This window comes from Geotrypetes seraphini, chromosome 2 (genome assembly GCF_902459505.1).
Source record: "Geotrypetes seraphini chromosome 2, aGeoSer1.1, whole genome shotgun sequence".
Classification (NCBI taxonomy): Eukaryota; Metazoa; Chordata; class Amphibia; order Gymnophiona; family Dermophiidae; genus Geotrypetes; species Geotrypetes seraphini.
The window spans coordinates 157,623,216-157,650,958 of NC_047085.1; the positions used below are offsets into that span (position 1 = coordinate 157,623,216).

The following is a 27,743-nucleotide window of genomic DNA, read 5'->3' on the forward strand; positions in this document are numbered from 1 at the left end:
GGTGGTTTGACATTGAAGAGGCCTCTCATGAACCGGGAAACCAGTGGATGGGCCGTGAGAGGTTTTCCGAGGATAGGCTCATGAAACGCAGTGATGGCACTGAGGTGGACCCTGATTGAGGTAGACTTGAGGCCAGCGTCGGACAGAGAGAGCAAATAGTCCAGTACAGTTTCCACTGCTAATGAGGTGGGATCGTGATGATGCAGGAGACACCAAGAGGAGAACCTGGTCCACTTCTGATGGTAACATTGGAGGGTGGCCGGTTTCCTGGAGGCATCCAAAATGCGACGGACAGGCTGAGACAGATTCTCTGGAGAGGTCAGCCCGAGAGAAACCAAGCTGTCAGGTGGAGCGAGGACAGGTTGGGATGTAGTAGAGACTGATGCTGCTGTGTAAGTAGAGTAGGAAACACAGGAAGAGGAATGGGCTCCCTGGAGCTGAGCTGGAGCAGGAGGGAGAACCAGTATTGGTGAGGCCACCGAGGAGCGATGAGAATCATGGTGGCTCTGTCCCTGCGGAGTTTGAATAACGTCCGCAACATCAGAGGCAGTGGAGGAAAGGCATAGAGGAACCGATCCGTCCAGTCGAGCAGGAATGCATCTGGGGCCAGACGATGAGGAGAGTAGAGTCTGGAGCAGAACTGGGGCAGCTGATGGTTGTGAGGAGCTGCAAAGAGGTCCACCTGAGGAGTGCCCCAGAGAGTGAAGATGGAGTGGAGTGTGGGAGGATCCAAGGTCCACTCGTGAGGTTGAAGGATGCGGCTGAGATTGTCGGCCAGGGAGTTCTGTTCGCCCTGGATATAGACGGCCTTGAGGAAGAGACTGCGGGCCGTGGCCCAGGTCCAGATGCGGATGGCCTCCTGACAGAGGAGGGGAGATCCGGTGCCGCCTTGCTTGTTTATGTAATACATGGCGACTTGGTTGTCTGTGCACAGGAGAAGAACCTGAGGGTAGAGAAGGTGCTGGAAGGCCTTGAGAGCATAGAACATGGCTCTCAGTTCCAGGAAATTGATGTGATGTAGACGCTCCTGAGGGGTCCAGAGACCCTGGGTGCGCAGATCTCCCAGGTGAGCTCCCCACGCATAGGGGGAGGCATCCGTGGTGATGATCCTGGAGTGAGGGGGCAGATGAAAGAGGAGACCCCTGGAAAGATTTGAGGAGTTCAACCACCATTGAAGAGATTGCTGAAGAGACGATGTCACAGAGATGGGATGAGAAAGAGGATCCGTGGTCTGTGACCATTGGTTGGCCAGAGTCCATTGAGGTGTCCGGAGGTGGAGTCGTGCCAGAGGAAGCACATGGACCGTCGAGGCCATGTGGTCCAGGAGGATCATCATATGCCGAGCTGGAATAGAGCGACAAAGGAGCACCTGACGGCAGAGATGGAGCAGGGTCCGTTGGCGGTCGGAGGGAAGAAACGCCCTCATCAGAGTGGTGTCGAGAACTGCTCCAATGAACTGAAGTCGCTGTGTGGGAAGCAGATGCGACTTGGGGTAGTTGATCTCGAATCCCAGGAGATGGAGGAAAGAGATGGTGTGCTGAGTGGCTTGTAGCACAAGCGGAGACGTAGGTGCTTTCACCAACCAATCGTCCAAGTAGGGGAACACCTGGAGGTTGTGAGACCTGAGGAAGGCCGCTACCACAATAAGGCACTTGGTGAACACCTTGGGCGATGATGCGAGGCCAAAGGGTAGCACTTTGTACTGATAGTGGCGGTGCTGTACCTGAAATCGGAGGTAGCGACATGAAGTCAGATGGATTGGAATGTGAGTGTAGGCCTCTTTGAGATCTAGGGAACATAGCCAGTCGTGTTGAGAGAGAAGAGGGTAAAGCGTGGCCAGGGAGAGCATCCTGAACTTTTCCTTGAGCAGACACTTGTTGAGGTCCCTGAAATCGAGGATGGGACGGAGGTCTCCCGTCTTCTTGGGTACCAGGAAGTAGCGGGAGTAGAATCCCTGACCCCTTTGGTCTGGGGGAACTTCTTCGATGGCATTGAGAAGAAGGAGGGATTGGATCTCCCTCAGGAGGAGTGGAGTTTGGGAGGAATAAGAAGCTGACTCTACGGGAGGATTGTCTGGTGGAAGAGTCTGGAAGTTGAGGGAGTAGCCGTGGCGGATGATGTTGAGTACCCACTGGTCTGATGTGATGACCTCCCAACGGTTGAGAAAAATTGTGAGGCGGCCTCCGATAGGTTGAGGAAGAGGCACCGAGGATTGGAGACTGGCTATGCTCTGGAGAAAAGAGTCAAAAGGGCTGAGATGGTTTTGACTGTGGGAGAGGCTTGGCCGGTTGGTGAGACTGTGAACGTGCTTGAGATTGGTGCTGCTGACGAGGTCGGCGAGGCTGTTGATGCTGAGGCGGGTTGAGGGGTCTGGCCGAAAACCTGCGTTGGTAGGAAGACTGCTGTTTGTAGGGGCGAGCAGGTGGAGTCTTCTTTTTGGGTTTGATCAGGGTATCCCACCTGGTCTCGTGTGCCGAGAGTTTCTGGGTAGTTGAGTCCAGGGACTCCCCAAAGAGTTCATCACCAAGACAAGGTGCGTTGGCTAGGTGGTCCTGGTGATTGATATCAAGGTCAGAAACCCTCAGCCAGGCCAAGCGCCTCATGGCGACAGCCATAGCAGAGGCTCGAGAGGTCAGTTCAAAAGAGTCATAAATGGATCTCACCATAAATTTCCGGAGTTGGAGTAAGCTGGAAATTTGCTGTTGAAAAATCGGGATCTTACGCTCAGGGATGTACTTTTGGATGGAGGAGAGTTGTAGCACCAAATGCTTCAGATAGAAGGAGAAGTGGAAGGAGTAATTATTAGCTCTGTTGGCAAGCATGGAATTTTGATAAAGGCGCTTGCCAAATTTATCCATCGTTCTGCCTTCTCTGCCAGGAGGTGTGGAGGCATAGACACTTGAACCCTGGGTTTTCTTTAAGGTGGACTCCACAAGAAGGGATTCATGGGGCAGTTGAGGTTTATCGAACCCCGGGATAGGAATGACCCTGTACAAACTATCCAGTTTTCGAGGGGCACCCGGTACCGTGAGGGGGTTTTCCCAATTCTTGTAAAAAGTTTCCCGTAAGATGTCGTGTATGGGTAACTTTAAAAATTCCTTGGTTGTTCGAAGTCCAGGGCGTCAAGGAAAGCCTGGGATTTCTTAGAGTCGGACTCTAAAGGGATAGATAGAGCTGCCGACATTTCCCTCAGAAATTTTGTGAACGAGGACTGTTCAGGTTTGGAACTGGTATCGACCATCGAGGGTTCCTCGTCTGTTGATGAAGCCTCATCATCGGTACCGGGTGGGGATTCTTCCCATAAGTCCGGGTCCCTGACGTCGGTGTGCACGGGGCGGGACGGTGGTGCGGACGGCTCAGTGTGGCGAGTCTTAGAGAGAGATTTGCCAGAGCGCATCGAGACGATACCGGGGGAAGAAGACCGGTGCCGGTCCTGGTCACGGGGGGACTGTTGTCGGTCTCGATGTCGGGGAGGGTCTGCATCAGAGCGGGGTTGCACCGGAGGATGAAGTGGTTCAGCCGCGAGTACCGGCATGGAGGTGTTCAACGGTACCGATGGTGTCGACACCGGTGGTATGGTGTGAGGCTCGGGCCGGTCCGGTACCGGAAGGAGCGGGGCCAATATTGCGGGCAACAAGTGCTGGAGTTGCTGTTGAAGTTGTTCCTGCAATTGACTATGGAGTATGGCCGCAATGCGGTCGTTCAGAGGAGGCACCGGTACCGCTTTTTTCTTTTTCGGTACCATAGGTGCCGCTCCATGCCCCGGCGATGAGGAGGCCGATGAGGAGGCACTCACCGAGATCGGGGCGGAGCGTTTGCGGGGTCGGCCGGGAGGCAGGAGGGCGCTCAAGGGAAGTGGAAGGCTTCTTAGCCGGCTTACCTGGTGCCAGCGACCCCGAGGATGGATCAAGCGGCGTCGAAGTAGTCGGTGCCGACTTTTGTGGTGCCGATGACGGCGCGGCTGATTCCATGGCAGACCCGGTACCGAATAGGATGTTCTGTTGGATCTGCCTAGTTTTCAATGTACGCTTTTTAAGAGTAGCACAGCGGGTGCAGGTGTCAGCCCGATGCTCTGGACCCAGGCACTGTAGGCACCAATTGTGTGGGCCAGTGAGAGATATCGGGCGTGCACACCGCTGGCACTTCTTAAAGCCCGGCTGAGGGAGCATGAAGGGAAACACGGCCTCCGCAAAATCAAAACCGGAGGCCTGTATGGTGGCAACAGGCCCCCCGGGGCCGGCCCAAAAAATAAGAGAAAATAAAGTTTTTTGTTGTTTTTTTTTTTTACAAAAAAAATAACGAAAAAGAAACCCGAAGGGAAAAAGAACAAAAAAGGAAGAGAATTTTGCGAGCGGGAAGGCAAAATCTGAAATTTCAACGGCCGTTGAAACACATGCGTCTTCTTCGCTCCGCGGAAACGAAGAAACTGGGGACCACGCTCTCCTCCGTCGGGCGGGAAGGCACTCGCGCATGCGCGGTGCGGCCAACTAGAACTTTCTAGTTAAAAAGGTCCGTACCGGGGCTCCGTCGGTGACGTCACCCATGCGTTAAGAATATGCTGCCTGCTTGTCCTGGGATAAAAGTATGTTCCTCTCTAGAAAGAGGTTCACAGAATTCCAATTTTCCAAACAAGATACTGAGCGAGAACTTAAGAGATATGAAGGATTCTCCCTAAATAGTCCAATAATTGAGTCCAAATTTTCTCTTGTATTTTAAATAAATAAATAAAATGTCAGACAATGTTAGTGACTTATTTCTTCCATTACAGCATCTGCAATGTTCACATCAAGTTTCAAGTTTATTAAAAAAAAATTTGTACCGCTCAATCAGACTTCTGAGTGGTGTATAATAAAATAGCATTACAATGATAAAACTGATAGAAAATTTGACAATAAACAAACAGGGGGAAAAAAATTGTGACTAAAGATGAACAGAAACAGAGGGGAAAAGGGGAGGAACTACAATATTTTTGAAAAAAGAGAAAAGTCAAGGGATTAACAGTAAGAAGGGGATTTTATTAAAATGTCAATAAGTGGTCAGTGAAAAAAAAAAAAAAAGTCTAAGTATTTTGCCCTTATAAGGGCAGTTAAGTTTCAAAAGCAAAATTCAGAAATGGACTCAAGAAGGGCAATTTGAAAATATGGAAATAGTATTTTAGTGGTTAAACAATCTCTGGTATTGTCCCTTTAACTTAGAGATATCAGGTCAACAAATGATTTGTTTCATATTCTGCCTTTATTTGTTAGCTGGAATGTGGATTATAATTGCATAATGAACGACGTGGAATACACAACATTAGAATCAGTAAGATACAACTCCCCTCTTTCATCCAGTAATCCTTCCCAGTATTAATCTAATCGTATATTATACAATCTTCACCAAATCTAGCTCAGCTAATTAAGAAATAAACAGCCATTCATCAATGCTTACTCCATAGCCTAAGTAATTTAAAAGAACACTAATTATATTACATGTCCTGTGGAATCTGGTTTCTTGAAGAGGAAATATAATTACATAGAGACACAGGATGTTGGATCTTTTTTCAACAGCCATAGCCTATCTGTCTGATCTGCCTGTTGAGTCATAGCTGCGCCTTTGCTAAGTGAATTTCTCCACCTTTCCTGTGGTAATTCAGCATGCCAATTCTGAAATTCTTAGCAGCAATCAGAAAAGCACATAGGAATTAGAAAAAGATGGAGACTAAAATGAAGAATCGGACCACAGAGTGACACATCTTGAATACGCTGTGCTATTCTGGTTGACCCATCTCAAAAGAAATATAGTGGAACTAGAAAAGTTACAGAGAAGGGCAACCAAAATAATTGCCCTGTGGAGTAAAGCTAAATAGGTTAGGGTTCTCCTGTTTTGAGAAGAAGCAGCTGAGAGGGTATAAGATAGAGACTCAAAATAGAACAGTTGGGGAATGATTGCTCACTCTTAGTGTGAAAATGAGGGGACATACCATGAGACTAAAAGGTAGCATCTTCAAGACAAATTGGAAAAAGAAGATTTTCACTTGATGTACAGTTAGGCTGTAAAACACATTATCCAAGGCAGTTAGTACAACTGAGTTTAAAAACATAGAAACATAGAAAATGATGGCAGAAAAGGGCTATAGCCCACCAAGTCTGCCCATTCCAATTATCCGCCCCCCAGAGTTCACTCCTTTAGAGATCCCACGTGAGTATCCCATTTCCTCTTAAAATCTGTCACGCTGCTGGCCTCAATCACCTGCAGTGGAAGTCCATTCCAATGATCCACCACTCTCTCGGTGAAGAAGTACTTTCTGGAGTCGCCATGAAATTTCCCTCCCCTGATTTTCAGCGGATGCCCTCTGGTGGTTGAGGGTCCCATGAGACAGAAGATATCATCTTCCGACTCAATACGTCCCGTGATGTACTTATACGTTTCAATCATGTCTCCCCGTTTAGACTTTGGACAAGTTCCTGGAGGAAAAATCCATAAAGACATATTAGTCAGGTACACTTCTCTCTGGCTATGAACAATAAAGAGTGGATCTGCTTTAGGGATCCTGCTCTCCTATGTGAGTTGCAGAGACAGATCGATGCTGGGCTTAATGAACCTTTTAGTGTGACCCGCTACAACAGTGTCTCTCAAATTGTGTGCCCCGAAGAGATTCTGAGTGTGCCATGAGAGATTCCAGAATTTTACTTTATTTTAAAAAAAATTCCCTTCATAAGTATAACTAGATGACATGTATGTCATGTACGCAAGAGTCTGTCAATGTTATGAGCATCTGCATGCATAAGGATACACCCACCCAGACAAGCATCATTCTTTGACTCTTTTCACTGAAAGAGTGGTTGATTGCTGGAATAGTCTTCCACTACAGGTGATTGAGGCCAGCAGCGTGCCTGATTTTAAGGCCAAATGGGATCGGCACATGGGATCTATTCACAGGGCAAAGTTAGGGGTGGGACATTAGGGTGGGCAGACTGGATGGGCCGTGGCCCTTATCTGCCGTCTATTTCTATGTTTCTATGACATGATCAGTTCTTGAAAACTAACAGCAAGTAATTTTTATTTTTATGTAGTAGCTATCCTAACTTGATCAACAAAGCAATCAAGGCTTTGTTACTGTTTGGATCTTCTTATCTTTGCAAACTTTGATTTTCAGTTCTGACAAATTAAATTTTAAAAAAAGAGAATGACTGCTTAGTGACTATCAAGCGGCATTTTGAGTTAATTTGCACTCAAAAACCCTTACATAGCTTAAAGAACTTTAAATAAATAACCCCCAGATCTAATTTTTTGTTGGTTTTGCAATTTTATAATTTCAATTATATTGTATGCTCCATTTAATGTTCCAGAGCTAAAAAAAAGTTTGAGAGACACTGCGCTACAGTATGTCTTATGTTCTTATCTTTTCCAACATGGACCACATTCAGTGAGGACAGTTCTTCTCATGTTCTTACATAATGTGACTTGTTTGTCTTGATCCCATATATCTGTGAAGCAGTTTCTGATACTTTATCAGTAAACACATATTTCATTATTGGAATACCTTCATTTGTCTTCTGGTTGATTTTTCTTACTCCGTATAAAAGACAGCTCAATGTTGGTTTTAATATCTGCTTCATGGCATATATAGGTTTTTATTAAAAAGTGCTTGTTCCAGCCAGAGCTTTACAGAATAGGCTCCTAACAGGCACCCAGTTATAGAATAGCTCCCGAGCGTACTAATCTTATAGAGGTAATATTAGCAACCAGCAAAACATTTAAAAAAAAATCAATTATTTCTGACTCATGCTTCTCACAGTGGTGTTTGATAAGGAAATCTTTCAAATACAGGGATCGATTTTCAAAAGGTTTTATTTTGCTAACTTTGGGCCCCTTTTACAAAGCAGTGGTAGCGATTGTCCCATGGCAAATACACTGAAGCCCATAGGAATTGCATGGGCTTCAGTGCATTTGCCATGGCGGATTTGCTACTGCGGTTTTGTAAAAGGAGCTCTTTGGGAATTATTCAATTAAACCTTCTGTTTATAGACATTTTTACTAACGAAATGAACAAGGTAGGAGAATTGTAACCAAGCAGAAAAGGGGAAGTTCCAAGGGTGTTCCCATACAAGACTGTCCAATTAATCAGCTAGTACTGATTTTCAGACAGTCTGCCCCAGAAAAAGAATGGGAATCAAATCCTAGGGTGTAATTTATTGTGCTCCATTTCTGACCGAGCTGAAAAAAGGGACAAGGAATACCCCATGTATGCAGCTGTGGTGATTGCTTGCCCAGGCCAGTGGGGTATACAGCAACTGCAATGGCCTGCAGAGACCAATCAGAGGAGGAGGAGGGATCAGATGTCAGAAGCCATGCGGCCCAAGGAAGGAAACCACCTGCCTTGCTGAATTCAAGACAGTGAATGAATGGCTAGGGAAGAAGGAGGAAGGGAGGAGACTAAACAAAAAGATGAGGGAGACTGATAGGAATAATGGGGAGGGGGGTTAGGACCAAGGGGAGAGTTCTGAGAGAGGGTGAGACTAAAGGAAAAGAGATGGGTAGTTTAAGAGGGAGAAAACTGGCAGATGATGGGGTTGGAGTGCAAGAGACTGGTGGATGGCGTGGGCAGAGAGAATGCTGCAGTCGCCTTCCTGCTCAAATGTAAGACCACCTGTTATTCTACATTTGGGTTTTGTGACTCATGGTGTATGAAAGAATGGCCACCCCTGTAGAGGGCCTTGCTATACTAAGCCAACTGCTGATGTAATTGAAGCTCATGATAGGGAAATACCACTGTGGAAAAAAAGACAACCTTACCTTTTGGTTCTAGCCTAGTTGGGAAATACATGACCTTTCCTTTTTGTTGGGAATGTCTTTAAATAGCTCCAGAAAGTCACTTTCTGGGTGTGTTTCTAGAATAGTATTAGAAAGAGTGAGGGAGAAAGTCCCACCCCTTAATGATGTCCTGACAAACAATATAGGTTAGATCCAAATGCTATAAAGTGGTATTTGTTACTTCTGTATAATCACTTGGCAAGGCTCCAGGGTAAATGTGTTAGCAAGAGGTCAGCACCTATCTGGCATCATAGCTCACTTGTAAGGTAGTAGCATCTGCCCACTAAGGTGCATTATTGTGAAAAGAATGTGATGAAGCTTGTTGTTAGTATCTGTTGAGAAAGCAGCAAAATCCACAGATCCCCTGAAAGGGTATGCAGTGTAAACAGCGAACCAAAATAGGACCAAAAGTTCCACAACCCAAACAAAAGTGTCCAAAGTCACACAAAGTGGAACGCGTTCCTGGAATCCCAGAGATGAATTTCTAAAATATAATGTTTATTAAAAAATCATAGAATGCAACAGTCTGTGTCGCGCAATACAATAGTCACAACATATCTTAAGTTCTAACAAACTGGAAACTAGATCCTACACAGCCAGTGTTTTGGCAACAAATTGCCTCCCTCAGGGGTTCTTAGAGAAAACCAGAAATAAATAAAAGACCAGAGGAAGCGAGCTTGTTTTTAATGATTTTTTTCCGGGGGGTAAAATTATTGGAAATATGTTGTTATGAAATATTAGGGGATATATGTAATATAATGAGATATATTTGTTGTGCATTAATGTATATAGTAAAATGAAAAAAGAGTTTGAGGAAGAAAGGGTGGGGGGAGGGATAGGTTAATGTATGATTAATTGTATTATGGAAGAGGGATGTCTAAGTATGTATATGTTTGGATAGATTATTTTATTGATATGGGAAGGGATGGGAGGTGGGTGGGGGGAATTAAAACATGTATAATAATATTGTTTAAGAATGTCAAGTGAGTTATGTGAATTAATTGTAATAATATTGTACACTTGTTGAGAGAAATAAAAAGGAATAAAGATTAAAAAAAATAAATAAATAAAATGATTTTTTTCCCCTTTTGCAATGCAGATATCTCTAAGGCTTTAGTTTTAACAGAAATTGGTACCAAACGTGACCCTGCTACTTTGAAATTATTCCTAAGTAACATGGAGAAGCTTCTCAAGTTGCAAACTCACGGGTAAGATGATTTGTGCATTAAGTGCCACTGCACAACTAGAAATATATTTAAGTATTTAAAAATATTTATAGACTGCTTTCCTGGTTCAGCTAATGTCATCCAAAGCCAGATGACTTTGGTGGTCTGGAATCGAGACTTGTCTCAGCCTAAACAAATCTGAAATAAACCATACCCCATAAAAGGTATGCATGTTAGTAGCGTAATACCTTTTTCTTCCATCTCCAGGCTCCGTATCATAGGAAGTTCGACACTGTCTTTGTGCCACTTGGCCTCTGGTGCAGCGGATGCATATTATCAGTTTGGCTTACATTGCTGGGACTTAGCAGCTGCCACGGTCATAATCAGAGAGGCAGGGGGGATTGTGATTGATACGTCAGGTATGTTCTGATAGATGGTGGTTTTATGCCAGAAAAAAAATTGATTTTGATAGATGGTGGTTTTATGCCAGAAAAAAAATTGATTTTGATATTAATGCCTTAATTTTCTTATGCCCTTGATGAAATATTCATATACCTACCTTCTCCTTGGCATTGCAGAATGCTAATCAAGATGACGTACAATCATATAGCATTAAAAATGCTGCACTCTGGATAGAAGGGGTAAGGAGGACAAATCTCAAGTTGTTTGGTTTGGCTGCTCATGATAGGGGTTTTTTTTTTTTGGTTTATTTTCTGCCAACTGTCTTATGGCTGTGGTCCTTAAAACTTCATGGCATCTGTATTAAATGATGGTTTTATCAGTCTACTCTAACATAAGTATCCCCAGAGGTATGAGACACTTTTCTGCATATTAAGTGTTTTTTGCTGAGCTTTTGTATAAATGCCACTTTTTTGTAGTAAGTCATCAGAAAATGGAGCGTTTTATTTGACACTCGTGGAGAGCAGTGGAATAGAACTGAGGCGAATGCATTTTCCTTCCGTTTAATAGCACACTAAAGCAAACACACTCAGGCTGTGTAATATTTCAGATACAGCAATCTGTATCCAGTTGTTGTGAGACTGCAGATTTTGTCCTGGTTTTGGGTCTGGGTCACTCTGAAGATAGCACGTAGGCTTTCTGGAAAACATAAGCTGCTGTCTTCACCAAATTTTGCTCACAAACAAGCATAAGATGGGAAGTTCCACTGAGCTGAAGAGGTTAAAATCCTTCAAATACCACTGACTCCAGTTTAGCACTCTGCTGGACTGTTCACACAGGAACACTTTGCATGATCAGTTAAAAAAAAATATGAATCAAGTGAATAAGCAGGGAAACAGTCCCCTTGTGAGCTTATTTGACCAGACAAATTCAATAGTGATGCCTAGGAGAAGGGTTATTCTCTTTCTTGGTGAGGTGCAATTAAGAAATCTTTCCGTTCACTTGTCATTAGCATTGTTCTCAAATCGTTTTCTTTTTTGCTTTCTCTGAAATAATTATCTAGTGTGGTGGCTGTGTCAGTCCATTCTTCAAGGTAATATGTAGAAATAAAACTTAAAAAAGAAAAAAAAAAATTATTGGGCTAACAATGTCAAGGTGCGCTAGCATTTTTAGCGCGCGCAAACCACGCACTAAATGAAAAATACTAACGCAAGCTTTATGGAGGCGTTAGCGTTTGGCGTGTGCGGCATTGTAGTGCGCGCTGAAACCGCTAGCACACCTTAGTAAAAGGAGCCCTAAGTTAGTCCAATAAAAAAGGTATTTTTTCTCCTTTTGTTTTTGTTTTATTTCTACATATTACATTATAGTATTTAAAACAAGAAGACAGGAAGGGAAGTGGATTTTTGCCTAAATCTGTGCTATTACAACAAAATAGAGAATAATGGTTTCTAGAAAAGGAGATATGTATGTATATCAGGTTTTTAGGGATGGTTCTGGGGTGCAATTATAAAGTTCTTGGCAGGGGAGCCTGCTATCTCCTTTGAACTTCCAGCAACCTTACTTGCACAGTATTTGAAAAGAAAGATCGAATGAAATCAGATTTCATTCATCTCCTTTAAATTAGGCAGTCTATGTTTCAGGTTTATTAAAAATCTGATATACTGCCTTATCAAATATCAAGGTGGTTTTACATAGTATGTTAAAAAAATACATTAAAAACAGATTTCAATACAACGATAATCAGACACACTGACAAACAATGACTTACTGATGTGAAAAGTAACTGGGTAGAACTACAATATTTTGATAGAAAAGAATGGAGAAGGGGTAAAACAAATGGAAGCGGAAACATAAATTATCTGAAAATACAAGGCTAGTAGAAGGGAACAGACTTCCATTACCATCCTTAAAAGGACTATCATACGTCATATGCATCTTTAAAAAGAAAGGCCTTTAAACTGCTTTTAAATTTATTGAGGGATGTAATGATCTTGTGCATCTCCAATCCTTGAAAAAAAAACAAAACTGGGTTTCAGCAGGAAAGCTATATTGTTATCAGGATCAGCTCTATCTCATAGCTTGCAAAAAAATAGCATCAGAGAATCCTTTTAAAAGCTACTGTGAGCAGCAGGCCTTTCAGCATACCAGCACACACAAGGCCCACTGTATCCTGTCCCCTCCAACACAGCAGTTTGAACATGTGCAGAGGATGGGATTCTGAAAGGACCCATCACTTACAGCAGCTTTCAAAGGGCTTTCCTGCTGCTGACTTTGTGTCAGTGCTGAACTTTCAACCTCCTTGCCAAAGACTGTATATTCTTTGGGCTGCCATGGTTTTAGGGTGGTGGAAGCAGCAGCAGTGGCAGAGGGAAAGGAAGAGGGGGCAGATGCTAGATACCTTGAGAAGGAGAGAGGAAAAGAAGATGGAGAAGATGCTGAATACCTTGGGGTAGAGAGTGGGGAGGGGGGGGGGTGGTGGTTGCATGGCCAATGGCTAATGCTATATCTTGGTTTCCAGTTTATTTAAAATTATTTATAACCCGCCTATCCACAAATCTAAGCAGGAACAAAAATCACATACAAAATAACACTTAAATACGTACATACAAATACAAAACAGCAAAAGCAAAAAAGCATCTTTCAGATCTCCTGGGCTGAAGAGTAAAGCAGCCTGATGCCTACATTGTCTTGTTCGAAAACCTTGGGGCAATTCACAGAACTGTGTGTTGTTGCCGGGTACAACATAAGCACTTTGTACCTTCACATTTCTACAACCAGTTTCAAAAGGAAACTGCACACCCTAATGTTGACCTTACATGATTTACAGGCTCAGAAGGGCCCATGTATTTTGCCTTTGCTGCTTCTTCAGTGGCAGCAGAATGTGAGTGAAATCATGAGCCTATGCATTGGTATTGGAGTAATCTGTAATCCAAGAAAATTCGCCTTTTGAAGGTCCATATTTAAACAACTTTATAGAAGGTGGAGAGACACTTATAGAAGTGTTTATATTCACCCCGACATACTTGAATAGACCACTTACAGCCTGTTTTACAAAGCTGTGCTAGCGGCTGCCATGCGGCAACAGCCCCAAAGCCCTTTAAGTCTCTATGGGCTTCGGGGCCGTTACTGCGCAGCAGCCACTAGCGTGGCTTTGTAAAACAGGCCCTTAGATTTTATTGTAGATATATTGTGACCCTCCTCCACTCTGCTTCACAAAAGGCCGCTATAAGAAGCATATTGCATGACCTTCAGCAACAATTTCTAGAGGACTTTTTTTTCTCTGTCTGTCTGTCTCTCTCTCTGCTTCTACTAACTCTGGTTGTATATTTGGTCTATTTGATGTCCCTCATTCTATTCCCCATTAATACAGTCTGTGCTCTCTTTTTCTCTTCGGCTCCTTTTCAGGGGGACCTCTGGACATCATGTCCTGCAGAGTTGTGGCAGCAGGCACTAAGGAATTAGCAATGCTAATAGCTCGAGAATTATTGACAATTGACTACGGCCGGGATGATGAGACCTGAAGAAAATGGAGCAATATGTTTTATGAAATGAATGCTTGCTGTTTGAAACATTGTAGTGGGTTCAGAGATGTGCTATTTAGTGGGGAAATCTTTTAAATGACTTGCTAGAGGTTTTGATGTTCAAATTGTGTTAGAAGAACTGTTTTTAAATTCCATGAAGCCTCTGGTCCCTTTTTAAGTAGTTTTGGATATATGTGGCAAGATCAAATGCAGCAATTACATATGAAAAAAAAATAAATTCACACATGTGTGGGAGCTGAAACCCAAAATCCTTTGTGACATATGCAACTAAAAATGAAACTTTCTTGAAAGTGCAGATCTCAGGAACAGGGTTTAGAAGTGTAGATTGATAGGAATAAGTAGTTAGAAAAATGTGTGCATTGTATTAAGGACTTGGGAATGGGACCTCATGTAGACTTGAATATTTTACTCAGGTGGTGTAAAATCCTTTTAGGAAGACCACAATAATTTAGAAAAAGGCACAGGTTGAAAACTAATGTAGTAGTCCATGGGGAAGAAGAGTGTGTGATGGTAAACTTCCATTTTGCCAAAACTGAGCCGTTTTAAGTACATTAATGTCCTGATGTACTAAAGTGTTGCCTCCATTTTGTCTGTAACAACATGTTCAATATGTGTCTCCATGAATGTTAACCATTGAAAATATTGCAGAAATGAATTTTTATTACTGAGCTGTGTTAACAAAAAAAAGTGTCTCTGCGTACTATAGGTAATCTCTAAATAGCCATGGCCTCTTAGGGGTAGGCTCAAGTTGACATGTGGCTGACTTCTGGGTTGTTTCCCAATTGTGCTAGGTAGTTCCCTGTGAAGCAGGCTGGGGTGCTGTGGCCAACCCAAAGAGTGCACAGGCATGTGAGTAAGAGGGTGGGGCACGGAGAAGGCCCTCCTTCCATCACAGCTGCAGGCACTTTCTATATCTGTGTAAATGGTTTAATGGACAGCTGTTTATAGGTTTATACCTTGAGTTCCCACCACAGCTTAAACATTAAATGCTATCAATATTTATATCTGACACCTTTATATGCAAAAGCACCTTTTCTTTCAGAGGTAAACTTTCTGGCGCTTACCCCTGATCATCTAAAGATGAGATTATGTAATAACATAGTTATAACTGAAATCAGTTACTTCTCAATCAGCAAAAACCAGGTTCAGGAACCAAATTCACAGAAAAGCAGTCACCGAGTCATCAGACTAGCCATCCCAGACATTTTCAGCCAACAACATTGTAAGTATCTATGGCCAAAATGAAATTTGTATTCCATGCTTGTTTCTCTAAATAAACTTTAGCCACTGATTTACTTTTTATAAAAGTACTTCTTATTGTAAAAGTAAGAAGACTGCACTAAAACTAACTGTTCCCTACCTAAAGGCATCGGGGTAGTTTTTCTCCTTTCATTTTCACAGCAAATTCCAGTCAACAACTGTGTTATTTGCATCTGTTTTTGATGCTGAAATGTCTTGGCTTGGTGAAATCTGTTTTAGTATGAATATTTTTTCAGGCTAAAAACTGATTTCATATTTGGACTAGGAATGAGGTTAAGTATATTATCCAGCAGCCAGTGGTGACCTTAGGAACATACTTGATCTCAAGGTAATCATGTGATGACCGAGCTTTGGAGATGCAGTGGCAGAAATCCAGATTTGACCAGCAAATAACATGGAGGGCCATTTTTGATAATGTATCTAAGTCTGATTTGGACGTCTTGAGAAATGCGTCCAAAAATCGGGAGGCAAAAACATCCATTTTCAAAACCACTAGACACTCTTTTTTTTATTTTAATCACCTATCTAGACATCTTGGCCCTTAGGATGTCCAACTTTTTTTGACCATTTTCGAGAAGAATATCATCACGTTCAAAACGTCCAAAACCAAGCCATTTTGGACATAGGCAGGGCCACCAATTATATTACACTGGCCACACAGACATGCCAACATAGCAGTGAGGTACCTTAGCAGGCACTGCTGTGACCTTCACATAATGATTGCCAGGTATATCTCTCTCCAGAACTCCCTTATAATGTATGGTTAGCCCTCCAAAACTCCCACAAAACCTACTATACTCCCCTGTCTACAACCCAATAGCCCTTATGGCTGCTGGTGTCCCTTATATGTTATGGTTAGCAGTACATGCTGTCTTTTCAAGCAGTGGTATTTCACATGGTTCAATGACAATTCAATGAACGAAAAGAACATGTGAATCTGTACATCTAACCTATCACGATTTAATTACAAGACTGTCCAGAGGCAGGCCCTTTTGGGCCGAAACACGATCGTGTCGAGTCTGTCACAATAAAAGAGATTGAGCACCAATTAGTCACCTTCTTCATTGTTTTTCTGTTCAGTGGTGTAAAGGGGCTTACAATTTCCACCATAAATGTAGTGGTTAGGGTGGAATATGGGCCTGGTCACCCTCTGTGGTTCACTACACAACTCACCCGACTACTCCAGATACCTGCCTGCTGCTGTACTCGGATTTCTTATACCAGGTGCTGCTGTTTTTATAGAGATAGGTATGTCCTGTTTCTTTCACATCTTTGGGAGTGGAAGGGAGTCATTGACCACTGGGGAACTTAATTCCTCCAGTGATCATCTGGCCAGTTTGGGAACTTTGTGGCACTTAGACACTTTTAAAATGGGTCTAGCTTGGGACATCTAAATGGCATCCTGAACAGGGGAGTGTTTGGTGCAGTGGTTAGAGCTACAGCCTCAGCACTCTGAGGTTGTAGGTTCAAATCCCACACTGCTCCTTGTGACCCTGGGCAAGTCACTTAATCCCCCATTGCCCCAGGTACATTAGATAGAATGTGAGCCCACCAGAACAGCTAGGGAAAAATGCTTGAGTATCTGAATGTAAACCAAGTTAGGCTATAAGTGGTATATAGATACTGAAATAAATAAAATAAGTCTTGGGAAATGTTTGCCACAAGATATCCAAGCACTAAGCACACTCGAATCCTACCCATAATGCCGCCAACATGCCCCTTTGAACTTTTGACATACTGAACAAAAAGCCCAGCAGGACGACTAGGAAGCTGGTTTAAAAAATTGGTACTTGGATGTTTGGGTGATTAAAAAGTCCAAGTGCCATTTTATGCCATTTTTTGGATAGCTTTCTTTTTTGAAAATGAGCCCCATGATGTTTGTTCAACTGCTTTCAGGAGCAAGTGACATATACATTCTGAGTAAATAATTCCAGATTAAGAAAGTAACTGTTCTTTTACCTGTCCATTTTCAGCAATAAATGCTGCTCGGGAGAAGGTCATAAGCCACCCAGTTACTGACTGCAGCTAAGTTATTTCCTCAAGACAAGAAACAAAGGCCAGACCATGTTCTGATCTGGTTGGTGTGTTCTGCTTACCAGAGCAAGGGAAGCAAAAAAGTTTAGGTTAATTTATGACCTATTTTTAAAACTTGCTTTTAATTTTTTCATTGCCAAGACGATTTGTGCATGGTGCCTCTGGTCTGTTATGAATGTTATTAACTACTTTCTCTTAGTTTAGCATTGCTGCTGTATTGATTCATATTCTTCATTACTATAGCAGTGCTGGTTGCAATAGAGAACATAGTAGACCAGCTGTTTTTAAATATAGAGCAGACTGATTGTAAAGATTGCAAATTATCCATGTCAACTGCTGAGCAAGTTGTAAATAGGAATGACAAACATTGTTTGACATGTCTATATGCAAATGACAGAAGCCTATGAAACAAGATGGGAGAGTAAGAATATATTCCACTGAATGAAAGATAGATATAATAGGCATCTTTGAGACCTAGTGGAAGGAAGTTAACCAATGGGACACTGATACCAAGGTAGAAATTATATTGCAGTGAGAGGGTGGATCAAATTATATGTTAAGGAGGGCCTTAAATCATAGAAACTTAGAAACATGATGGCAGATACAAGGCCAAATGGCCCAGCCAGTCTGCCCATCCACAGTAACCATTATCTCTTCCTCTCTCTTAAGAGATCCCATGTGCCTATCCCAGGCTTTCTTGAATTCAGATACAATTTCTGTCTCCACCACCTCTTCCGGGAGACTGTTCCATGCATCTACCACCCTTTCTGTAAAAAAGTTCTTCCTTAGATTCTTCCTGAGCTTATTACCTCTCAATTTCATCCTATGCCCTCATTCCAGAGCACGATGGACCTCAGGTCTGACCCAGCAGAGGCATTGCTTATGTTCTTATGTAACTCATGCGCATTTACGCTACATAGGTACTCATATTTAAATGTCTTATCATACCTCTCCTCTCCTGCCTTTCCTCCAAAATATATATATTGAGATCTTTAAGTCTGCCCCATATGCCTTATGATGAAGACCATGCACCATTTTAATAGCATTCCTCTGGACCAACTCTATCCTTTTTATATCTTTTTGAAGGTGCGTTCTCCAGAATTGTATACAATATTCTAGATGAGGCCTCACCAGAGTCTTATACAGGGGCATCAATACCTCCTTTTTCCTACTGGCCATACCTCTTCCTGTGCACCCAAGCATTCTTCTAACTTTCACAGTAACCTTTTAAACCTGTTTGGACACCTTAAGATCATCACATACAATCACACCCAAGACCAACTCGTCTATTGAACATGACTTTGCATTTCTTAGCATTAAATTTTAGCTGCCAAATTTCAGATCATTCTTTAAGCTTCACTAGATCTTTCTACAGCAAACCTGAATTTTAAAAATAAATAATATACCTTTTGTTCATCATTTTTTTATTTTTATTTCTGTAGTATTGAATATTCAGTTAGAGCAAGGAAGACTGCACCATGTTTCACTGAAGGGCCAGTTCCAATGCTAGAATGAGAGCCTTTCATCTGTGGCATTTATCTGTGATAAACCTGCTCAGATGATTTAGTAATAGTCACAGCACCTGGAAGTAGTCTCTAAATAATTTGGTGGTCTCACTCTAGCATAGATGTTAGCATCGTTCAAAGAAATTCCTTGATAAAAAGCCGGAGCCTGGTGTGCCCTGTCAGACATAGAGATGGTCCCAGCAGTGCAGGATGCATGGGGAAAGCTCACTTTGTGGCCATTTTCCTTTCTGTACTGGCTCTTTGGATGAGTGAAAGATTGTTCTCGGCACTCTTTGCGGTATTTTGTCTACATATTTGGTTTGCTAGCAGTTTAATATTCAGAAAATTCAGAAACTTTCTTTTCTAGATTTTACTTCATTACTGAGGTAACGTAAACATTTTGAAGTTTTAGAAAAGTTGCTCAGACGTTTCCAGTTAAATGTTACTATTCTAGTGTCATTCTTATACATGTATAATATTGAACATAGTGTGATATGCTGGGGCTGCATCTTAACTGACAGCTTTTTATCTTGAATGGAAAGGAGAAAATTCAATTCAGGTTAAAACCAGGAAAAATCGCAGGGAAGGGCCCTGCCATGTAGAGAATCTGGATTTGATTCTAGGCCCTGGCCTATTCCCCCTATGTGAGCTTGGTAGGGGTGTCATGAAAGCAGTATTCATAGCACCTGGGGTGAGACAGCTTTGATCACTCTGCAATGGCAACACCTAGTGATTTGTTAGCTGGAAGGAACCATGATTTGTGCTTTATTACCCCCACCACCACTGAAAATTCACTGCATTGGTTGGGCTGAGGAAAAGTGGATAATAGGGAAAATTTAAGTAATTAAAAATAAGATATATGGTCCTGTAGCTCAACAGAAACTCATTCCAATGGAGATGGAATCTGAAAGCAGCAGGAAGAAATCTAAGGCCAAAAGAAATGTAGAGTGGGGACAGAAAGATAAGAGCCAGTGCTGCTTCATATTTACAAAAGAAATACCTTTGCCTTGTAAGTCTGGTAAAGAATAGGTATTTCCATCTTCTGGAATGGGTAGGCCTATGTTTAGTCCACTACTCCCTCTGTATGAAGATAGGAAGAAAAGCAATTTAGCATACTTCTGTATGGGCTGTGAACCAGTCAGAATAAAAGCATTTCCATTGTAGATTTTTGAACTTATGTAATTTCTAGTACTGAAAATTATAGCACTCAGGTTGCAAGCGCTTTAGAGCAGGACTTCCACTGGTTTCATCTCTGTGTGATTCATGTTCTCCAATGACTACTATTATTTTCTGCCTTTAATGTTGCGCATGCTGTTGATACTGTAGCAAAATAAAATTATAATAGTCCTCCCTCAACAAAAAAACCCCCCAAAAACATTCATAGTGGTTTTAACTCTATATTATCCTGAATGTTGGTAGATTTACAGATAGCTATGGGTCTTGGGGGAATATTTTCTTTTGATCAATAAAGAATTTAGATTAGGGCCAGCCTGATAAATGTTTGTGTATCTAGCTATGCGTGTTGCATCCATTTTCTAAGGCCACTAGCTCAGGGGTGTCAAAGTCCCTCCTCGAGGGCCGCAATCGAGTTGGGATTTCCCCAATGAATATGCATGAGATCTATTAGCATACAATGAAAGCAGTGTATGTAAATAGATCTCATGCATATTCATTGAGGAAATCCTGAAAACCCAACTGGATTGCAGCTCTCGAGGAAGGACTTTGACACCCCTGCACTAGCTAGTATAGCTCTACTTCAAGGATTCTCAACCCAGTCCTTGGGATACACCCATCGAATCGTGTTCTCAGAATATCCACAATGAACATACATGAGATAGATTTGCATGCAATGGAGGTAATGCAACCAAATTTATCTCATGCATATTCATTGTGGATATTCTGAAAACCTGACTGGATGGTTGTATCCCAAGGAGTAGGATGAGAATCCCTATTCTACATTGTGGGCCAGATGTACTAAAGCCTTTCAGCCTTGTGATTGCCCAGGAAGCCCTGAACCACTGCAACAAAGCTGTTCCAAGCTGCTTTCTCCTTCCCAGTTAGCTTCTTGAGAAATTCCTTGCACTCCAGGATCATCTTTATCTGTGGTCCGACAAAGACACCAGCTTTGACCTTTACCTCGGAAAGATGTCTTGAAGGCTGCCGACTTAGCTAGAGCTCTGACATATTGTTTCATTAGGCCCAATTTGATGTACAGTGGTAGCATCAGCATCTTCTGGGGGTCCACTAGTGCTTCCCATTTGGCATTGTTTCTCCCCACAGAGAACTTGGTCCACTTTTGGTAGTGTGCCTTGCTGTCCCAAAGGCAGAGATAGCAGGGAAACTTGATAAAACCGCCTTGGACACCCATTAAGAATTTCACCATTTTGAAGCCTCCGATGACCTCCCAGCTGTACTCATCAGACTTCAAGGTGCCTAGAAAAGTCTTGATGCTGTTATAATCCTCTTTGAAGTGCACTGAGTAAGGCAGTGACTGGTACTTGTTCCCGTTATAGAGCCAAACAGCTTTGATGCTCTTGGCTAAGCTGTCAATGAAGAGATGATACTTTTTCATATACAAATCTGCCCTATTGGGAAATCCTTAGAAGTCAGAAATTTTCTTCTCCCTATGTACTATTACTGCTGGCACATTGAGATTCATGCATAGTCTGTCCATTTCTTTCTGTTGAGACTTCAGTGCTTCTGAGCGGCTATTTCGTCCAATTGAGGTGGGACATGGTACTGTACTATTCTCTTGATTCAATGTCTACCTTCAGCTAGCAGCTGTGTTATCCTGTTCATGATGCCAGGCGTGGCCCTCAAACAAGCCAGGGTGAGATAGGTGCTCCAGCTTCCTCTTCATCCTCTAGTGTTGTCAGTGGGAACCCAACCTCTCCTGCAGGGTAAAGTATAGTGAAGACACGCCCTCTCCATGAAGTCACTATTTGCAATCGCATGATGTTTGCCTGGAGGTAGGGGTGAGGAACTAATGCTAAAAGAATTTGTTGCAAAACAGAATTTCTCAAAAAATAAAAAAAAGGCTACATAAATGCAAGCAGGTGGAGTAAAACAACTTTAAGAAATCTTTGAAATTTGGGAGGGAAAATGGACCGAACCAGGTTACAAAGGTTAGGGGAAAAGTAGGGATTGGTAAGATACAACTGAGCCAAGAGTCAAATTACTCACCTTTGATAATATCTCAAAATGCAACAATGCATCCACTACAGCAGCGGTCTCAAACACGCGGCGCAGTCCAGTCGGGTTTTCAGGATTTCCCCAATGAATATGCATTGAAAGCAGTGCATGCAAATAGATCTCATGCATATTCATTGAGGAAATCCTGAAAACCCGACTGGACTGCGGCCCTCGAGGACCGACATTGGACACCCCTGCGGCTTACTCAAACCTGTATAGATTGAATTACGGTAATCTAATTGTGCTAATTGAATTATGGTAATCTAATTGTGCTAGGATAATAGCTTGCACCAGTACCGCAAAATGTTGCTGGTGAAACAGATGTCAAACTTTCCTTAACATTGGTAAGCTGTAACATTTCTTTGAATGGTGATTAACCTGACATTAAAATGATAAGAGTCCAATATTATTCCCAGAACTCTACACAAAAATTCAATTTTCAAAGATTCTCCAGAATTCAGAGTTACAGAGAGAGATAACTGTTCATTTTTTGGGCCAAAGGTCTCACCTTCATATATTCCACCTGTAAATCCAAATTCTGATGCAATTCCAACAACTGATTTGTCAAACACCACAAACCACTGCTGGTAGTATTACCCTCTCATTTTATCCTAATGTACTCTGTTTTAAATTTTTACCTAGGAAAGCCTTCTCTGATCTGAGCAGTCTGAGGCATAGAGGAGCCATGTGGTAACACTCCTTCCACAGTGGCACTGTGGGCTGAATACTCAGAAGTAAGCCAGCTGCAGCCCCTAGGTATTATGTTGTACCACCCCATAAAAATGTATTGCCATCCCAGTTTAAATCCTGACCCCTTAGCTCCTACTTAACTGGGAAATTGAGGCCTTACTTTATCTTACTTGAATGAAATAGATACTGTAGTGCAGTGGTCTCAAACTCAAACCCTTTGCGGGGCCACATTTTGGATTTGTAGGTACTTGGAGGGCCGCAGAAAAAATAGTTAATGTCTTATTAAAGAAATGACAATTTTGCATGAGGTAAAACTCTTTATAGTTTATAAAACTTTCCTTTAACAGTTAAAAGGAAAGATATATAAACTACTAGCTGATGCCCCGGCGTTGCACGGGTATTTAATTATAGCAATAACACTGTAAATGGATTCAAATAAAGATACTTTATAGTGGTGAATGAAAATATTTTTTTACAGCTTTATAAAAAGTACAATAATCAAATTATAATGTGAAATATTTGACAAAATGAATACAATATAACTAACACAAAACTTGATTATAAACAACATTTTTAGTTTCACCTCCAGGAGCAAGAACATATACATTATTGGGTGAACCCACCCTTCCCACGTGTGCAGGTGGGCCGCGAGACCCCCAGAACATATCACCCCAGGTAGTGAGGGATCTGCATACCAAGTTTCGTTCAAATCGGTCCCACAGCTTTTTACATTTTTTACATTGACTTGAATGGATGAAATCTGATTTTCTGTTTGTAGCTCCGCCCATGTGTGCAGGTGGGCCACGAGACCCCCAGAACATATCACCCCAGGTAGTGAGGGATCTGCATACCAAGTTTCGTTCAAATCGGTCCCACAGCTTTTTACATTTTTTCCATTGACTTGAATGGGTGAAATCAGATTTTCTGTTTGTAGCTCCGCCCACGTGTGCAGGTGGGCCGCGAGACCCACAGAACATATCACCCCAGGTATTGAGGGATCAGCATAGCAAGTTTTGTTCAAATCGGGCAAGCCGCTTTTGCGTTGGCAGCTTTTTACATTTTTTCCATTGACATGAATGGGTGAAATCTGATTTTCTGTTTGTAGCTCCGCCCACGTGTGCAGGTGGGCCGCGAGACCCCCAGAACATATCATCCCAGGTAGTGAGGGATCTGCATACCAAGTTTCGTTCAAATCGGTCAAGCCGTTTTTGCGTGATCGCGGCACATACACACACACATACATACCTCCGATTTTATATATATAGAAGAAGATAAAGAGTTTTACCTCATGCAAAATTGTCATTTCTTTAATAAGACTTTAACTTTTTTCTGCAGCCCTCCAAGTACTCTATTTTTTTCTGCAGCACTCACATTTAAAGTTCAATATCTTTTCTTTCTCAAAACTGGCACATTTCAATCACTAAATTGAAAATAAAATCATTTTCCTACCTTTGTTTGGTAATTTCATCAGTCTCTGGTTGCACTTTATTCTTGACTGTGCATCCAATACTTCTTCCCTTCTTTCAGCCTCCTGTATGTTTCCTCTCCTCCAGACCTCATTCCCTCCCCTAACTTTTTCTTTCTCTATCTGTCTTTCTCTGATTCCATGCCCCATTTTTTGCTTTGTTTCTGGTTCCCTGTCCCCTCGAGGACTGACATTGGACACCCCTGGAGTAAGGGGAATCTAAAATGGTTACAACTAATCCAAAATATGGCAGCAAAAGCTAACATTTAGTAAAAGAAAATTTGATCAGGTGTCTCCTCTATTGAGAAATCTGCACTAACTCCCTATTTTAGAGTACAGTTTAAATGCACTTCTATGGTTTTTTAAATCATACATGGGCTAGTTACATCTTTGATTCCTCTATCTTTGAATAATCAGAGATCTTCTGATTCAAGAAACTCTCAGAAATTTAAACTGTCCTCTCCAATTTTAAAAGGAATAAAATCTAATATTACTCAATCTTTCTCATATACTTTTACAATGATTTGGAATGGAATTCCCTCTTGTGTTAGAACTCTTCTCTCCTTCCAGATTTTCTGCAAATCTATGAAAAACACTGTTATTTCAACAGTTCTTAGAAAATTGTTCTAAGGAAAATTAGTCATCTTCTCTCTAGGATGTCGGATGAGGGTCTTCATTATCTAATTACTTTCACTTCGATTGTTGATTTTTATGTGAACCAAGTCAAACTCCTTTTGGGGAGATGAAACGGTATATAAATCCAAGATTTAGATTAGATTTGTGATTTGTCTGTAAAGCATAGAGCTGGAATGTGGAAGGAGGCATAGAGAGGGTGGATAGGGACAGGGGCATAGAGAGGGTGGATAGGGACAGATTCTTCAGGCTGAAGGGGACAACAGGTACGAGGGGGCATTCGGAGAAACTGAAGGGAGATAGGTTCAAAACGAATGCAAGGAAATTTTTTTTCACCCAGAGGGTCGTGGACACTTGGAATGCGCTACCGGAGGAAGTGATCAAGCAGAGTACGGTACAGGGATTCAAACAGAGACTGGATGGATTCCTGAGGGATAAGGGGATCGTGGGATACTGAGAAAGCTAATCAGAAAATATATGCAGAAACCCAACCTGGTCGTGCAGGCAAGACCGGAGGGCTAGGACTTTGATAGGAAGATAGGACTCAATTAGGAAACCAAGGAGGCATGGGGGCCCCTTCTGGTGATTTAGACAGGTCGTGAACTGTTTGGGCCGCCGCGGGAGCGGACTGCTGGGCAGGATGGACCTATGGTCTGACCCGGCGGAGGCACTGCTTATGTTTTTATGTTCTTATATGAAGCTCGCAGCTTCTCTATTTATCCTGCATAAAGGGGCTTTTAAGACTAAACAACCCTAAGCTCAGAATCATGCAGGTTTGGCTACAGTCACATCACTATGAGAGGGCATGGAGGAAGAGTCCCACTGCAGAAAATAAGGAGACAGGCCACATGCTAGCGTTTATAGCCAACAGGTTTATCTGGTTATAAAGAATTACATCAGAATTAATCAACATATTGCTAAAACTGGTTGAAATTGTAAGGTAGTAGGGAAACAGTCCCGAGTCTAGAGGTAGTGGGGGAAGGTTATCTAATTCTGATATTTTTGGCCCATTCTGAAGACAAGATTCAGACAATAACATTTAAGAATGAGAGGGCTTGCCCATGGAATGCAGATGAGTGAAGCATTAGGCAGGGTATGTGACTGATATGATACAGACTGTACTGCCAGGGATTACCATTGACTGTTAATGCAGATCAAGGCCAGTCAACATGGGCTTCCTGTCATTTGACAGGGCAATTGGAAATTTTTCACATTGTAAATATAATGAATTCTACATCTAGTTGTTTAGACAGTTTGTTCTTAGGTGCTTCTGTTGAACAAATTTGCCAATTCAAAAATTATCTATAATCATTTTTAATGTCTTTAAAACAGCACTTAAAACATTTTTGCTTCAAAAATTCAATCTTAGTAGTTGAATAATGCCTTTCCTTGCCTAAACTGATAACATCAGTGTTTATCCTAAATCAATCTAGCTTCTTTGTATGTTATCCACTATGAACTAATTGCTGGCAATAGTAGAATATAAATTATTTAACTGTAAAAGAGCCACTTGACCTAAAGGACTCTGGGCAAACTTTTTTTTTTTCCCATTTTGGCTGCCATTCTCCTTCCCATCCTCAAAAGTCTTCCACTGTTCAAGCCAGCCCTTACTAACCTCTAACTAACCCTGCTTGCTTCAGACCTGCAAAGTGGTCCAGTTCCAGGAGGGAGATTTTAGGTCACTCCTGGATTTCTGACAACCCTATTCTGATGCCTTATAGCAGTGTTTCTCAACATACCCTTGGGGTTATGCAGGCTGCTTTTTGGGGGTACGTGGCTTGACTGCCGGCGGAGATCCCTCCCTTCCTTTCCGCCCGCTACACCACCCCCACCCCCAAAGCCGACCCTGTTACTTCTTTGGAGCCGGACTGGCTCCCTCCTCCCCCAGCAGCACTACATGCAGGGATGCAGGCAGTGACTCACACAGTGCGTCGCTGACCCTGAACCTTCTCTCTGACGTCAGAATTTGTCAGAGGGAAGGCTTGTGGGCCATCCACATACAGCATGTGAGTCGCTGCATGCGTCATCCCTGCAGGGAGTTGCTGCTGGTGAGCAGGTCCTGGCTACAGGATTATTTCTTACTCCACCAGGGTGATGCTCTCCTTCTAGGAGACCTCTCTCCCTCAAAGCAGGACTGTTTATCCCTATCTGTGTCTCATTTTTGTAAGCTTTGCCCAGAAATAGGAACATGAAAAATCAAATGATGGCTCAGGGAACCACAAATCTTGAGTCAGCTCTGGTCTTAAACCTTCCTCTAGTATTAGATAGTTTGATAGCAGCTTCAATACAGCTAAGAACCGGTACAGATACCATGTTCCCTGAAAATAAGACCTATCCAGAAAATAAGCCCTAGCATGATTTTTTAAAATGTTCCTAATATAAGCCCTACCCCAAAAATAAGCCCTAGTTAAGATTGACCCCCCCGAAGCCCCCCCCCAAAAAAAAATGTCCCCAACACTCCCAAATCCCCCCCCCCACCCCTCCGACTCCACCCATGACACTAGTGCTGCCCGATTTGCCAAAAAAATTGGACTCGTCGATTAAGCAATGCCCACCCCGGTGAGACCTGACATACCTCTGCTCTGAAGCCTTCTGCGGCAGAGAGAAGGCCATGCCGCCCATGTTTTTGGAGGCCTTGGAAGTACAGTATGTCAGTCTCAAGGTGGATCAGTGGGGTTCTTCTGCTGGGGATGGGAGGGAGGGATAGAAAAATGCTGCACATGGGGATGGGTGAAAAGGGAGGAAAGATGCTGCACTTAGGGGGGGGAGAAAGAAAGAGGAAGAATTGGGATGGAGAAGAGAAAGTTGTACATGAAAAAAAGAGAATAGTATGCACACAGAACAAAATTTACACAAAAATCAGTAGATTCATTTTCCAAAGTTCTATTCTTACAGACGTTAGCAGCCCCAACTCTTAACTCTTTTCTACCAGCTCTGCCCAGTGGCGTAGAGTGGGAGGGGGGCGACGCCTCTCCCCTCTCCCTCCGTACCCCCTTAAACGTTTGCTGGCCCCAGCTGTATCTTCCACTTGCCGCTTCCCTTCTGACGTCACTTCCTGGTC

The 27,743-nt window shown here is 42.5% G+C and overlaps 1 protein-coding gene and 1 long non-coding RNA gene across 3 annotated transcripts in view; one reads left to right on the forward strand and one right to left on the reverse strand.

The window, feature by feature from the left end:
- IMPA2 (inositol monophosphatase 2) overlaps window positions 1-16,214 on the forward strand; it is a 71,167-nt gene extending 54,953 nt beyond the window's left edge. For both annotated transcript variants that reach the window (XM_033934104.1, XM_033934105.1), the window contains exons 6-8: window positions 9,896-10,004; window positions 10,230-10,381; window positions 13,767-16,214. In XM_033934104.1, the coding sequence (XP_033789995.1) occupies window positions 9,896-10,004; window positions 10,230-10,381; window positions 13,767-13,882 (377 nt within the window). In that variant the 3' untranslated portion in view covers window positions 13,883-16,214. The remainder of the gene's footprint in view (window positions 1-9,895; window positions 10,005-10,229; window positions 10,382-13,766) is intronic.
- On the reverse strand, window positions 6,390-27,741 carry LOC117355479. Its single transcript, XR_004538379.1, has 3 exons — window positions 27,576-27,741; window positions 27,258-27,437; window positions 6,390-6,446 (listed from the first exon to the last, which is right to left on the reverse strand). It is a non-coding gene; the product is annotated as an uncharacterized LOC117355479 (long non-coding RNA).
- Between the last annotated feature and the right edge of the window lie 2 nt (window positions 27,742-27,743).